Genomic DNA, 15,956 nt, shown 5'->3' on the forward strand with positions numbered 1-15,956 from the left:
TTTACATGTAAATTCTGATTTCTGAACCGTCTAACTCCAGCCGTTACATGGAGACTGTGTGTAGGCTCATTTGCCACAAGATGGTGACAAAGTACTGCTACAGTTTTCATCTAGACTAAAGCAAGCAGGTAGCCCACACTAGCCGAGCATACTAAAATCGTTCTTATATAGGCAACATAATAAAACAGTGCATTTATTTGCAGTAACCAGGTCTTTCACAAAAACTATGTACAACAATTTGACATTTTGTGTCGTTACAGTTGTAACTGTACATCATATAAGGTATTATACCAGCATTTATTTAAAAAACCCTTCAGGTAGACTATGCGCAAAGATTGGCCAGTGGACATGGCCAGGCATGAGCCCTTGCCCCTTTCCTTTCAGACTCAAGAAGTGCGCTCTTTGGTGGTTCCGCTTCCGGAGTTCGGTCGACATGCGGCTATTGCTCCGACTGGTAAGCGTTGCACAAGCCGACGCACACGCGTCGACCGACGTCCTCTCCTCTTGAATCATTAATTACTTGAGGGACTCAAGGTGATGCACACTCACATTACCTACTGCTGGTAACATGGTAATACAGAAGCCATGGGAAAGTTTTTTGGTTGCCCAGTGGGAGGCAACTAACTCAGGGTGAATCAGGGGCTGCTAAAAAAGATATTGACCGATCCCTTGTTCTGAGAGAAACTGTGCCTTAAACCTCCACACTCTCATTTAGCCCATGTCCCAGAATGTAAGTGGGCTGTGATCCAAGATTATAGTTGCTAAAACCCAAATCCACACCTCCACCCTCACCCCCAATTTGCACATTCATGTGGGCCAGTGCCATTTGCACAAGTGTGCAAATTGCTGAGGGAGTGAAAATGATCAAAGGCGTAGGGCAGGTGTGGGCAAACAAATGTGGCCCTCCATTTAATTTCAAAATCCTGATGTGGCCCCTGAGCCAAAAAGTTTGCCATCCCCGGTGTAGGGATTAATTTGACTCTCCAGTGGTCCCTTTGAGTTAATGTGCATCAATGCAGCATTCACAAGTGAAATAAAATCCCATAAAATACCACATCATTTATTTAGCTTGAGCAGTTTCACACATAAGTGGGTGTGTCTAATGATTTGAAGTGCATATGCTGATATCTAATTTCAAAACTGCTTATTTGATATGTTTACCATACCATACCATCTTCTTCCGCTTATCCGGGGCCGGGTCGCGGGGGCAGCAGTCTAAGCAGGGATGCCCAGACTTCCCTCTCCCCAGACACTTCCTCCAGCTCTTCCGGGGGGACACCGAGGCGTTCCCAGGCCAGCCGGGAGACATAGTCCCTCCAGCGTGTCCTAGGTCTTCCCCGGGGTCTCCTCCCGGGGATATGTTTATTTCATCTTAAATGATTGGAGGAATTTGTTCATTTAAATTTCATGCTTATTTAATTTATTAAAAGTGGAATATTTAATAACATAATTCAAGCCAAGGTATCTTGAAAATTTGTATTTTAAACTCCTAGGCACTCCAAGCAAGTGGATAGGAGCTGGTTTGAGATTCATAGAGAGACTGGGGCCCTATTCAGTTTTCCCTTTGACATGGCTACCTCAAAACATGTTAAAAACCTGTTATGTTTAGAGTTTACAGGACTTTTGAACAATTAAACATTACAGGTACACTGTTTGTATTGTGTTACAGTGGGGCAAAAAAGTATTTAGTCAGCCACAAATTGTGCAAGTTCCCCCACTTAAAAAGATGAGAGAGGCCTGTAATTTTCCCAAAAATCACATTGTAGGATTTTTTCCACCATAATTTACCAATAAATTCATAACAAATACTACAATGTGATTTTCTGGATTTTCTTTACTCATTTTGTCTCTCATAGTTGAAGTGTACCTATGATAGACAAAATGAGAAGAAAAAAAATCCAGAAAATCACATTGTAGGATTTTTTATGAATGTATTGGTAAATTATGGTGGGAAAAGTATTTGGTCAAAAAAAAAGTTAATCTCAATACTTTGTTATATACCCTTTGTTGGCAATGGCAGAGGTCAAATGTTTTCTTCACAAGGTTTTCACACACTGCTGCTGGTATTTTTGCCCATTCCTCCATGCAGATCTCCTCGAGAACAGTGTGTTTTTTTCGTCCAGGCCGTGGAACACTGGACCAGCTCTATACCCTCTACGGGGTGCTGGAGGGTTCATGGGAGTTTGCCCAACCAGTCCACATGTGTTTTGTGGATTTGGAGACGGCATTCGACTGTGTCCCTCGCGGCATCCTGTGGAGGGTGCTTCGGGAATATGGGGTCCTGGGTCCTTTGCTAAGGGCTGTCACGTCCCTGTACAACCGAAGCAGGAGCTTGGTCCGCATTGCCGGCAGTAAGTCAGACTTGTTCCCGGTGCATGTTGGACTCCGGCAGGGCTGCCCTTTGTGGCCGGTTCTGTTCGTAATATTTATGGACAGAATTTCTAGGCGCAGCCAGGGGCCGGAGGGTGTCAGGTTTGGGGACCACACAATTTCGTCACTGCTCTTTGCGGATGATGTTGTCGTGTCACTGGGACGGTTTGCAGCCGAGTGTGAAGCGGTGGGGATGAGAATCAGTACCTCCAAATCCGAGGCCATGGTCCTCAGTCGGAAAAGGGTGGCTTGCCCACTTCAGGTTGGTGGAGAGTGCCTGCCTCAAGTGGAGGAGTTTAAGTATCTAGGGGTCTTGTTCACGAGCAAGGGAAGGATGGAACGGGAGATTGACAGACGGATCGGTGCAGCTTCTGCAGTAATGCGGTCGATGTATCGGTCTGTCGTGGTGAAGAAAGAGCTGAGCCGCAAGGCGAATCTCTCGATTTACCGGTCAATCTATGTTCCTACTCTCACCTATGGTCATGAGCTCTGGATCATGACCGAAAGGACAAGATCCCGGATACAGGCGGCCGAAATGAGCTTTCTCCGCAGGGTGGCTGGGCGATCCCTTAGAGATAGGGTGAGAAGCTCGGTCACCCGGGAAGAGCTCAGAGTAGAGCTGCTGCTCCTCCACATCGAGAGGGGTCAGCTGAGGTGGCTTGGGCATCTGTTTCAGATGCCTCCGGAACGCCTTCCTGGGAAGGTGTTCCGGTTCCGTCCCACCGGGAGGAGACCCCGGGGAAGACCTAGGACACGCTGGAGGGACTATGTCTCCTGGCTGGCCTGGGAACGCCTCGGTGTCCCCCCGGAAGAGCTGGAGGAAGTGTCTGGGGAAAGGGAAGTCTTGGCATCTCTGCTTAGACTGCTGCCCCCGCGACCCGGCCCCAGATGAAGCGGAAGAAGATGTATGTATGTAAAACTAAACATAATAGTTAGAGTTTCGAAAACAACAAATCTATGTTAATAAAATTTTAAAAATTGTCTGTTTTAAGTACTGTTTAAGTAACTTCATGAATAAGCAACTTCTAACAGTGAAGTTGTATTTTTTTAAGGTTACCTTTATTTTGAAAAGAAGCCACATGATCACGTGTATCTTAATGCCTCTCCCTACACAACGTTGAACGGACCTTGTCACCAATCGTCGCCCGTGCTTTGTGGGTGTGTTAATATAACTAAGGGTTGACATACATAGAATACATAATCGGGTTCAAATAGCTAGCTAACGGTGTATGGATTTGATGATGATGAAAAAAAAGAAATTTAAGTTTAAAGTGGATTTCGACCTGGATGAGCTCTCTTCCATCCCGTTTGTTAACGGTGTCCTGTTTTGTAAAGTCCGACTCGTTGACGGAGGTTTCTCAGCGGAGTCGTCTCGGTGAGATTTCTGTAACAGTGTTATAGCGAACGTTACGTTAGCGAATGAATGATAGATAGCCTTTTATTAGCTAGTTGGCTTACGCTATTTGCATGTTTATCTTTGCAGATTGGCCAACATTAGCCATTTCGGCGTAACACATTGTTAACTAGCTTAGCAAGTTTAAACTAGCTATGGTTAGCTTGCTTGTTACTGTGTGCTAGCTAGGCTCCCAAGCTACAGTACCAAGCAGCCCAACATCAATTATATACAGAGACGCTGACTAGCAGACAAGACAGACTAATGTTTAGGGTTCACGTTCTGTTGGATGAGACACATTGCGCATGCGTTACAATGATAACAATCACCCTTGCTAAGGTACAGTAGGTGCGAAGCAGGCACCTGTGCTATAAGTTCCCAGGAAATACCTGCACACTGATTTTCCGTTCACGCCCATTTTCATGCGTTTTTCTGGTAAATGGAAAACGATGTTCGTAGCTTTCTCGACCGGCCTGGCTAAACGCTATTCTCGGTTATTTAACTGCCTATTTCGGATCACATCCCCCCTGGAGATTGTTGTTTGTCACTGCAAAGTTGTGGTCCATTGCTAGGAGATGGGGGGACATGTACACGCCTTTGTAAAAGCCTTCATGGAAAGGAGATCAGTTATGGAGAATTGACTAGTAATAAATAAATATAACCGAAAAATGTCCATCCCTAGTTGTGCTTGATGCACTGTATAATGCGACCCTGTTCAAGCCTTTCTCTGTTAGATAAAGCATGATATGGCTTTGTCTTGGACCCAGTGTTGTTTTTGGCCTTGGCTTGGCCTGGTGTGTTGCTATTCCACTCATCGGTCCGAGCAGCATCTGTCCCTTTGGTAGCAAAGTCTGTTGTTTTGGTAGCAAGGGTCAGATGGTGCCTTGTGTGGTGCATGTCCATCACAACACTTTTTAAGGCTCTAATTGCACTGGTAACCGGTTTATAATCGCAATGAGGCATTTATAGGGTTTGTAATATATGTTACCAAAATACTACAGCTCAGTGCTGTGGCAAGGTACTCAGCAATGTGTCATGCATGCGAACAGCTCTTAGCTGTAGTATATTGGGCATATACCACACCCCTTGTGCCTTATAGCTTGAATGCATACTTTGTATTCTGAAGGAGGGAACAAGGTGCTACCACTTATGGGCCCTTTGCTGTGACCAGGGGTCCTGAAGTCAGTTAGGGCCGGTGTTTGCTGGGTACCTATGGCACGAGAGACGGGGCTCCTGGCTACTTTACACATGCTGGGCCAATCAGATGTGATTGTATTTATTACTATAATGCATTCTCTCCCTCAGAGAACAAAGGTCCAGCCCTCTGGCATACCAGTCCGATAACTAATGTGTGTCAATAAATTATGTTATTCCCGCAAATCTGCTGCTCCATGCTCACAGCTCTTATATCTCTCCATGAAAGACTACGATAATGTCTGTCAATGATGTGTAGTAAATCCAGACATTGCCCAGTAGTGAATCAAACCTGGAGTGGCTGTCCTGCCAAAATCTTTCGATGAGCAAGGTGTAATATCATCCTGGACATCACAAAGAACCGTAGGACAACCTCCATGGATCTGTAGGCCTCTCTGACCTCAGCGAAGGCCAGTGTTCGGGACTCCACCATCAATAAAGCTACATGGGGGAGCATGAGTGTGCAGGGTTTATTTTCTTTCATGTTAAGCTTTTTCCATCTCCCATAAGAAGGACCTGAAACAAGCCACAAATGTCAAAACCCCACAAATGTCACTGAGTTGAAGCGGTTCTGCATGGAACAGTGGGTCATGATTCCTCTTCAGCACTGTGGGAGACTAATCAATAACTACAGGAAGTGTTTGGTTGCAGTCATTTCCGCTAAATGGAAAAGAACCTGTTACTCTGAGGGGGGGAATACTTTTTCACAAAAGGCAATTAAGTTTTGTGTTACTGTCTTTTTTAAAGAAGTATCACAAGTATGACATCACAAGTAAAACAAGAGCCACTGTGCTGTTTGTTCTTTCATATTTCCTTTTATCTAATAAATAAAAGATCTGAAGATCTGATAGATTTCTGTGCCAAAAATATACAGAAAAAACACTGGTCCAATACCCTTTCATGGCACTGCATTTGCAATAATACAGTAATATGTCAAACTGTCATAGCAGTGCTGTTTATAACATGCAAGAGAGAAACTGAGGTTAACCTTGTTTTCATTTCTGACTGCTTGTGTTTCTCTGTGCAGAGAGCCTGTCCATGCTAACTGTGTGCGCTGGAAGAAACGGTTCTCCTTCCCCTGTAAGATGAGTGCGAGTGCTGGGACGGGAATGCTGGACCCCTGTGTGTGCCGAGTGTCTGTCAGGAAGGTATGGCAGTCAAGGTCTATTCAACCTGTCAGTGTTGTTTGTAGAAAGGTTGATTCTGGCATTCACCTTAGCGATTGGCATTAAGCCTGACTAAAAGTTACAGCATTTTAGACTGTCTTTCCTTCATTTTGTCTGCAAACAACACTCAAGTGATTTTACGATTGCACTCTTATTTGATAGGAGCTGAAGGGTGGGAAGACATATGCAAAGGTATTGTTTCTGAGATTTGATGATTTTATGCTCTGTACTTGCTTTCTTTTGTTACATAAATGTAGTTACATTGAATCTCCTCTGCTTAGTGAGCAGATGCCTGCCTGCCTGGAGGTAGAGAGGGTTGGTGTCATAGTTAATCAAGTTAAAGAGTTAATGCTCTCTCCATGTGGCAAACAATACGTTATAACGGTTGATAATTCTTTACATTTATGCTTTCAGATATCACAACTTAATTATGCAGAATACACCGTTTAAAAACTAAAGGACTCACAACATCCGCTTTTTAGGCTACTTGTGTTCTTGTGGTTTCTCACAGTACAGAAGGTGACTCATAGAGAAAACGACACCACCAGCCGCTCTGTCCAAAAGTTAGCCTGATCCTCTCCTCTCACCACAGCTCGGCTTTGCAGACCTGAACCTGGCTGAGTTTGCTGGTTCTGGAAACACGACACGCAGATGTCTATTGGAAGGTTATGACACCAAGAACACCCGGCAGGATAACTCCATACTCAAGGTACTGATGGTAGAAATCCCTTTTCTGTCACTGTGTTTTTGTTCTGGTCTGGTCCAAGATCTTTATTCTGTCTTGCCAACTGCTGTGGTCATTGTCACACACCAAAGAAGTTGTCAATACACCAGAAACATTTTCAGGACCAGTCAGATGTTTTGTCTGTCAGTGTCAAGAGAGTGCCAACCACTTATTTGTCTCTGTAATAGGTTGTCATCAGCACACAACTGATGTCTGGGGACCCCTGTTTTAAAACGTAAGTTCCCTATTATCATAATGTTTAACTAAAGGCCAATTAAAATTGTTTTATTTCTAGACAGAAGCAACATTTAAAATTGAATTGAAGATTCAGTGAGGTTTCCCCTCATTGCGCTACAGCAAACACCTTCAGCTTTGCATAGCATTTCCCTTTGAGACCCATGTTTATCTGCCCACTTCAAGCACAGCAAGGATCGTATGTATTTTTCGGGCCATTTGTATAGATTTAAGAAGTCTTGCTGTACCACTCCCACAACTCCCTCTTCCTGCAATCTAGTAATGCAAACGATGCTCCCAGCAATTCAGACTAAAACAATGCTGTTAGTCATGCACCCATGGGGGCTGGCCAAATGTAAATGATCCACGGAGGCGTTGTGATGTTAGTACCAGTGGAACGAATATCAAGGGGAAAGAAACGGTTCAGGTGGTCCGATCTTTGATCGTGGTTGACCTATATTTCTTGTCTGCCAGAGGATAGGTTAATCTTTTTTCAACCAGTGGGTGACCAGGGTAGGACGTGTCAGTGAGGAGCTTGCCTACCCTGGACTCAGACCCCAGACCATACAATGCATTGAAGTTTACCTCTGCAGCTGGAAGACGCTGACCCAAACAGACAGATTTTGGTTTTCCTCAGCTGCTGCAGGTGCCTTCCTGTGGACCGCTGTGATGTTGTCCTCCCACCAGGGTTGATGGGAGATGATTGTCCCTAAGAGTTTAAATGGTTCAGTCGAACTAACAGCTGAGCCCTCAATCTCATGGGATTCTTTAAAATCAGGGCATTTCACCCTAGGGCGGAGTATTACGTCACACAGCACAATGAGCACAGTGTGTGCAGGACCCATGTTCCGTGCACATTCTCTGTCAGCAAAACCAAGCTTTTGTATAATTTGATGACACCAAGACAAACATTTTAGTTTTGCACCAAGATTGTGGATAAAACATAAACAACACAAAAAGCTAAATGATATAAAACCACTTTCATTCAAATGAGTCATGGACATGCCTCTGACAAAATGGTTATTGCGACTGCTTATGCTAACTTGATGAGTCTTTAGTAGTATAGTAAGAACCGATGAAAGTAGAAGTGTAGCTCAGCTGTTGTAGAGCTGTTGTAGAAATTAGTTTTTGTTAATTTCTTATTGATACATTTCAACAACATCAATCTGATGGATTTAGAATGTAGTTGGTGTCATTCTCTACTTTCCTGTCAATAAAGAAAATAAAAATGCAATGGTCTCTTGCAGACCTCAGCAGGTATTTGTTTTCTCCAGATTTCTCTGCACTTTGCTACATCAATTTTGCCTTCTTTCTTCACAAGCTTTCCCGGTTTGGCTATTGTTGCAGTATTACAGTGTCTCCCAGTTTTGCCATGGAACACTGTAACTCCGTTATCATTGCCTCTCCCTGAACAGTGTTCTTCTATCCTGGATACTCCGTTTCTGAGGACTGTCTGTTGTGCCGTATTCTCTCCATTTCTTAATAAAGGACTTTACTTTGCTCTGGGGGATTTTCAATGCCTTCATTTTCTTAAATGATTGGTGCTTTTGAAGAATAGTATTGAATGTTAATAATTATTATTCATCGGTTATTTTCTGTTTTCTATTTGTAATTCATTGATGTTGACCACTGGGTACAATTCCAAATTAAACCCATTTTGATTTCATTTTGCAAAGTCTAAAGTGGGTGAAGTTCCACTGTCATACTGTACAGTACATTATACTTGTTTTAATAATTGTTACAGGCTCAGGCTTTACCAGTAGGGTGTTCTCATACTTATCACATGGCTAATACGTATATTCCTGATGCTTGATTTACTTCCAACTCTTTGGATATTGATTTGTCTTGTGTGCATGAACTTCCTCAGGCCTCCATCCACAGGCACGTTCATCGGTGTCCAGGGAAATGCAGAGAGCCTCCTGGAGGAGAGAAAGGGTGGGGACACTCAGACAGCTTTCATGGGTAAGACTAGACTCACTTTCCTCCACAGCTTTCACCACAGTGGCATGTTTCACGAAGACGGCAGCTTTGAACATACAGGTGTCTGACAAATGTCACGTTAAATGGTAACTCAGAGGCAAGAGTGTACAAGCCATTTAATCAAGACACTTGCTCCTTCTTTTGTGAGATAACTTAGACTCAGTGGTGTGTAGAAACCCTGCCAGATGCTAAGCAAAATCTGTGTCAGTAAATACAGACCAGGAGTGAGGAAAGCTGGGAAAGACAGCTATTGTAATGACTGTACCGAATATGGAACCGTAGTGACAGATTCTTGTTCTTCAGTTCTCATTTTCTAATGTGAATGATCAATGTCTCTTTTCCCACTGGATGCGGTAACTTGAGATGGTTTGTTCTGTACTAATAAAATCTCCTCTTGTTGACCCCTAATTGCAGACTTGCTGGCTACATAACCTTTATTGATCTCCTCAATCTAATCTAGCCTAATCTGATACATAAATGTGAATCTGTATCTTTGATTCAGCTGCTGTACATGTGTTGAATAGACCACTCTCCCCCTTCCCTCTGCCCCTTTGTAAAGTGTTGTGCGCTCGTATCCCCCTGGAGGCTTCTGGGACAAAAAGAAAGCACTGATCTTTCATGTATAATTCAGGCTGGTTCTTTGCTCCTCTCTCCGATCTCTCCGCTGCTGACCCCGAGGGTAGACACTCACTTGGTTAATGGTTAAAAATAGAGACACACTTCTGTGTGTTTGTGTGTGTGGGGGGGGGGGGGGGGCGATAAAAGGATGATACCATACTATGGACTAGTGGTATCATGATACCACTATGGACTACAGGTTTCCACTTCACTAACGTCCTTTGGACCCTTTCACAGTGTGTAAGTTCATCTCTTCAATCAGAAAACTAATAAGAATACTATCAACCCATCTCCTATCCCCTGTTCTAAAAACCTGACAGAGAGCCGTGAAGGAAAGTGTTCTTCTGTTTCCGATGAACTCGGGGGCTCCTGCCATTCCCGAACATCCAGCTACGCTAGTCAGCAGTCTAAAGTCTCAGGTAGGCTGTACGTCTGTACAAAGTTAAATACTGTATGTTGGACATCATGTACCGTAGGGGGAGGGTCGGTCTCCAGCCATGCCATCTCAGCCTTGCTAACACCACCAGTCTTCTATAAAAATCTCATTAAGGCTATCAACCCTTTCTTCATTCAGCTCCGCTTTTGTTTGTTTTTCCCCTCCTAAGCTTATTGCATTTTGTCTGCTGGGTTTGGTTTTTTGTGCTTCATTGCTGAGTGCATTCTAAGGGGACATTTTGCTTCACTAATCCACATCTGTGTAGTGCCAGACCCTTACCTTGTGCTGTGTTATTCCCCCTCTTTCTCAGAGTGAAACGTATTCTACATGCAGTGTCCCATACCAGACACACAGATTAGTTGGGTAGAGAGTGTCTCAATGTTCAGTTACCTAACATTCACGACATAGTCCTCTGTTGTTATTCAACCTTTAAAACGAAAGCTCCCAGGCAGCTCCATGGCTCTGTCCATTCACCTCCTTGTTTACTCTCCATACCAGCACTGGCTAGACCTTTTACACCCCACGACACCCCCGTGTTCCAGTTACAAGGAATCATATCCTGTGTGATGAAGAGACAAGGGTTTTACTTAACCCGACTCCTCCATGTTTTGTGTAGCAGTGGCTGGTGGTAGTGAGCTTCTTCACAGTGCATTCACTCTAGTGGGACATGGACACTACAGTGTCTGCAAATTCATGTCTGCCGGAACGGTTACATGCAATGTGAGTGTGTGGGCGGTAGGCTGGGATACGCCCCTCCGCTGCTAAATCATTTATCGCGCTGCAAGTCACGCTCACATCTTATTGGTTGAGATCATCTCGATCGACTGGTTGCAGATTGTAATGGTATAAGAGGCCACGGTGCTTTGTGTATGTATGCACAGAACGATGACTTCATACTGATCTTATTGACAATTTTAACCAATCTGAATGCTAGACTGCCCCATGCAGCGCTGACCTCTGTGCCCCGACCTGCCTGTGCACCTCCCTATCCTATCCCAGGCTACAGCACGGGTCACTCGCGCTCCTCCAGCTTGTCAGAGTGTACCCACCGCCGGAACACGTCTGTGGGGAGCGCCTCCACTGGTATCGCCAGCATCCCAGAACCCTTGGACGACCAGAGGGAGAGCAGGGACCAGAGGGAGAGCAGGGACCGGGAGAGAGGAGACAGGGAAGCCAGGACTGGGATGATGCCCCCTACCGCAGGGACGTCAGCCTGCACAGCTCTGGCGGAACACCCCACCCACGCCAGAACGACAAGCTCCTGCTCCGTCACCCCGGTGAAGAGTGCCTCGTCAAACGAACGCCTCAACAGGCAAGTTAAAGACACCTGGTTATGATCCTAGTGCCAATTCTAACATCCATCTGATATTGTTCCAAGGCACCAGAGAATGAGGTCATGTATCCTAACCAGGTTCCAAGGGTCCTTGGAGGCAAAGTAGCCCCACAACGTGATGTTTAGATGATGTTTTGCTGCATTAGCACCTGAAAAACCTGCTATCATTGAAGGAACCAAGAATTCTACAGTACAATGTCAGGTCATCAGACTGAGATGAAGCTGAATGCTACTTGAGTCATGATAAACACCAGAATGACTGAAATGCGAAGACTTTGACTAGGCCATTCCAGAATGTTAACCCAACTGAGATTTCCTGGCAGGACCTGAAAAGAGAGGGGGAAAAGTCTAAAAGGGGAAACATTCACTGCACTTTGTGTTGTAACTTGATTCTATATCTCCCACAACCAGGCACCTGGTGAAACAAGGCTCGATGGAGGATCAGATGATGAGGGTGGAGGCTTCCAGGGTGGATGCTGATGACGTGGTGGAGAAGATCCTCCAGAGCCAGGACTTCACCCCCAGCCTGCTGGACTCCAGCCATGAAGGTAACTAATCATGGACACCAAAGACACCAAAGTTCAGAATCCATGCCAATTTACGCTTTCTATCTTTGACCTTGAAGGATATATTCGAACCTTTGTGTACTTTCTCTAAAACCAAAGCTTAAAACCACATTTGAAAAGAACTGCGTTATTAAAATGTATTATGCACTTTGTATACCATCCAAGTAAAATCTGTTTACATACATTATACAAACTAAATCGACAATTACATTTAGTGTTAACAGATGCATGTCTCTGGCCCAGAAAGTTGTCACACTGGTTCTAAAGAGAACAACCAGAGGCTGTAAGAATACAGACCTCAACAGTTGTAAAGATGTTGCCTCCACGGTAGTGACCTCAGTGATGTGGAGCAGATTGTTTGCGTGGGTGTTGGTCGTGTAGGTGTTTGAGTACACTAAGCATCGAAGGTTCAATCCACACTTGGTCACAAAACTACAGGAATCCTCATTGTACATTTTGTCATTAATACAGGAACCCCCCCCAAAAAAAATCCATATATAGTATATATGACTTTACATATAAATTATATATCCTTTATCTGTCTCTACATGCCTTGCAAAAGTATTTAGACCCCTGACTTATTCTCTCATTCCTTCCGATATTACATCTGGTACTTTGAAATGTAATGGTTTGATATTTTATTTTAAAACACTGAAATTCAAAATCAAATATTGTAATTGGTTTTATTTTAGGAAATGTGTTTAAGAAAATTAAAAAAATGAAATGTTGATTGCAGTATTCATCCCCCACATATTCATGTTGGGTTGAGCCACCTTTTTCTGCAGTTTTAAGTATTTTGGGGTAATTATGTACCAGCTTAGTGTTTTTGTGATTATGGCCCATTCTTCTTGGCAGATTAACTCCAGGTTCAGGTTGGTTGTATGACGCATGAGGACTGTCCTTTTCAAATGGTGTCCAAATTCTCAGTGGGATTTAGGTCAGGACTTTGAATGGGCCATTGTAGGAAATTCATGTCTTAAACTAATGGACTGTTGTTTCTGTTAGCTTATTTGAGCTTTTCTTGCCATAATATCGAGTACTACAGTACAGATAATAAAGATGGTCTTCTGTATACCAACCCTACCTTGTTGCCCTCAGTTTACCCACCCTGATGGATTAAGAATCAAAAGAAATCCACAGGTGAACTTTTAAAAAGACACCTGTTAATTGAAATGCATACCAGGTGACTACATCAGGAAGCTGGTTGAGATGCAAAGAGTGTGCAAAGCTGTCATCAAGTCAAAGGGTGGCCACTTTGAAGAATCTACAATATGGCATGTATTTTAAACTATGTATGTTATTTCATAGTTTTGATGTATTCGCTATTAATCTACAATGTGAAAAATAGTAAAACTAAAGAAGTACACTTGAATGAGTAATTTGCTACTCTACTCTGCACATGTTAATATATCTCTACTGAGGAGGGATTGTATCTCTAACACTGGTCCTACCCTCTACATCCTGCAGAATACAGCCTGTTGCTAGTTGACCTAAACACAGACCGGCCTCTCCTGATGAGGAGTGTTCAAATTCTATCTTCTAAATAAATAAATGCTGTTTCAGCCCAAATACCTGTCAGTGTGTGTTCTCTTTTCAGAGGAAGGCCTGCGGTTGTTTGTTGGTCCCGGAGGTAGCACTGCCCTTGGAAGCCACCACCTGCCTACAAGGTAACCTAAAAACCACTATGCACCTCATTAAGCTAACATACAATTTCATAGAATAAAAACCTGGTTTTATTCCAGATGATGATTTGAAATTTTGTCCTGTTCTGTTTCAGGGTTGGTGCCGGTGCGTATGAGCAAGTGGTGATTAAACGTTAGGCCTAAACTCTACCAGGACGATAAGTGGCACAGCTAAAGTCCAAATGAATGATCTGTGGTTTTTATCTTTAATTCCAGCAAGCACATTTAATCCAACTTGCCTGCCAGAAATGCACTGCACCAGCGCCCTCTGGTGTTTGTACAGACTGCACTGTCTGTAGGTCTGTTAGGTACTAGCTCAGTTAAGTCGTGAAGAACATTCCCATGCCCCCATCTGGGAAAGGAGTCATACTATTTCCAACAGAAGTGTGATGTACTTATAGTAAAATCTGATATTTTCAATTAGAGATCATATATCTAAGTGGATTGGTTCTGTGCTTGTCACCCCAACGAAGGAAGCTATTAGGCTGACGAGAAGAATGACGCCATGCTTTTTCAGTACATTCCCCAGTGAAAACTAGTTCCCTAGTTCTATGTCCTTTAGTTTTTATACAATGTTTTCTTTATTATTGTTTGGATCTACCTTCTCATTTAGGATTTTCAATTTTATGTCCACAACTAAGCTGCTAAAGGGTGTTTCAATGTGGGGCTGAGGGTCGGGAGTGAGACTGAAGGTTCTAGATTCTTTGGCAGGTGACCCTGCTCTGCTGGTACTGCGGTCTGAGTTCCCAGTCTGCTCTAATTACTGGCAGAAAGACAAGCCGTCTCGGAATTGCTTTGCCTGTTATAGACCTTTTTATTTAGGACAATAGAGGAAAAGGAGAGAACCTCCAAGTGAGGTTGAGCTTGCGTTTGTCTCTTCTGAAAGAAGCAGACTCTCAGGTTAGAATATCAGGGCTCCAGTTCAGATGTTGTTTTTTTTTGCAATGGTTGATAAGTGTGGTTTAGAAACTGATGCCAGTCTACATTTATGATTCTTGCCAAACTGTTCCATTCAACAGTTAAACTGCCATTATACAAACTTATTTAGTTCACTTGCTGCAGTGGAACGCCGACGAGCCTGTGTCCCATGAAGGTTATCGCTCTGCAACATATCCGTTATTATGATGAAACGCTTTTTGATACGTCCAGGTGTTCCGTTAGAAGCTCGGGGCAGACATAGGTCTGAACTAGGTAATGGATTAGGCCCATACATCTTGCATATAAGCTGTCAATGACATAGGCGGTTCTTAAACCGACAATGTTTAGTTTCCTTCTGATGATTTGTGTTGTTAATTGGTCTTATGTCTCCCTGAATGGAAATAATACATATACTGAAAGTAAGATATAGTGGTGTACATGCATATATTACCGCTCATCTCAGTGTGTCCTGTCTAAAGCCATAGCAGAGGATACCATGTAGGTAACCTCTGATGTATACTGTAACTGTATTTGTTGACTTATGCACAAGTGTCATCAATGTGTGGTATTATAACTGTGAATTAATCAGCGTGTATATGGTTTGCATGTTTTCAGTTATTTTTCCAGGATAGACTGTTTTAAGTGTGTGAACATCAATTCCATGTGGTTCTACCCTTTGAGCAAGAAGAACACAGCAGTGTTGTTAATTCATGTTGTGCCATCATCTACTTGCGATATGTGTATTGCATCATTTGAACAGAACGGATGCGATGCTATTCCAGAACATGGTAGAAATTGTGTTGTATCCATGAGGCACTTAGTGTATTGTATTACCATTCACAGCCAAAGGTTGTCTTTCTAAACCCATCCTCTTGTTGAATAGAAACCTCTCAAATATGTTCTGTAAGTAGAATCTGCTCCAGTACTTGTTAGACAGGAAGCAGACCAATTCCGCTTCCCCATTTCAGTCTGTACTTAACATGTTGTAACAAACATGGCTGCCTTTTCTCTTCTGTGAAGCCATTTGTAATGAAGGAGCTGTAAACTGTATCTTGTGAAAGTGATGTACTTTAACTGTCAATGTGGACAGAGTCCTGTGCACTCAGTAGCTGATCTGTCTTTTTGACTGACCTTTGCTTCCTTACCAAGTGTACTTTATGCTATTCCTGTGTACCATGCACTGTTGATTAAAATGTGGACATTTCAAAATTGTGTTTGTGTGAACCAGGCAATGTCAATTTTCTGATATAACTTTTTATTTATTCAGTTTGTCCTTATTGAGGGATATGGAGGAATACAACCAACTTTTTATTTTAGATACTTTGAATATGCACCACTAGTG

At 43.3% G+C, this 15,956-nt stretch overlaps 1 protein-coding gene across 3 annotated transcripts; it reads left to right on the forward strand.

The window, feature by feature from the left end:
* Positions 1–362: 362 nt before the first annotated feature.
* On the forward strand, positions 363–15,826 carry LOC105009222 (protein FAM102B). 3 transcript variants are annotated; one of them, XM_020049351.2, is made up of 11 exons: positions 363–454; positions 5,985–6,105; positions 6,286–6,315; positions 6,716–6,832; positions 7,036–7,082; positions 8,949–9,043; positions 10,000–10,098; positions 11,115–11,427; positions 11,860–11,996; positions 13,612–13,681; positions 13,792–15,826. In XM_020049351.2, exons 2-11 carry the CDS (start codon positions 6,043–6,045, stop codon positions 13,832–13,834), a joined length of 1,014 nt encoding a protein of 337 aa, XP_019904910.1. In that variant the 5' UTR covers positions 363–454; positions 5,985–6,042; the 3' UTR covers positions 13,835–15,826. The 3 variants fall into 3 exon arrangements, with proteins under 3 accessions (XP_019904910.1, XP_010866946.1, XP_010866948.1); XM_010868644.3 differs by lacking the exon at positions 363–454 and adding an exon at positions 3,491–3,745; XM_010868646.3 differs by lacking the exons at positions 363–454; positions 10,000–10,098 and adding an exon at positions 3,491–3,745.
* Positions 15,827–15,956: the final 130 nt, after the last annotated feature.

The sequence above is a fragment of the Esox lucius genome, chromosome 8, assembly GCF_011004845.1.
Source record: "Esox lucius isolate fEsoLuc1 chromosome 8, fEsoLuc1.pri, whole genome shotgun sequence".
NCBI classification, from domain to species: domain Eukaryota; kingdom Metazoa; phylum Chordata; class Actinopteri; order Esociformes; family Esocidae; genus Esox; species Esox lucius.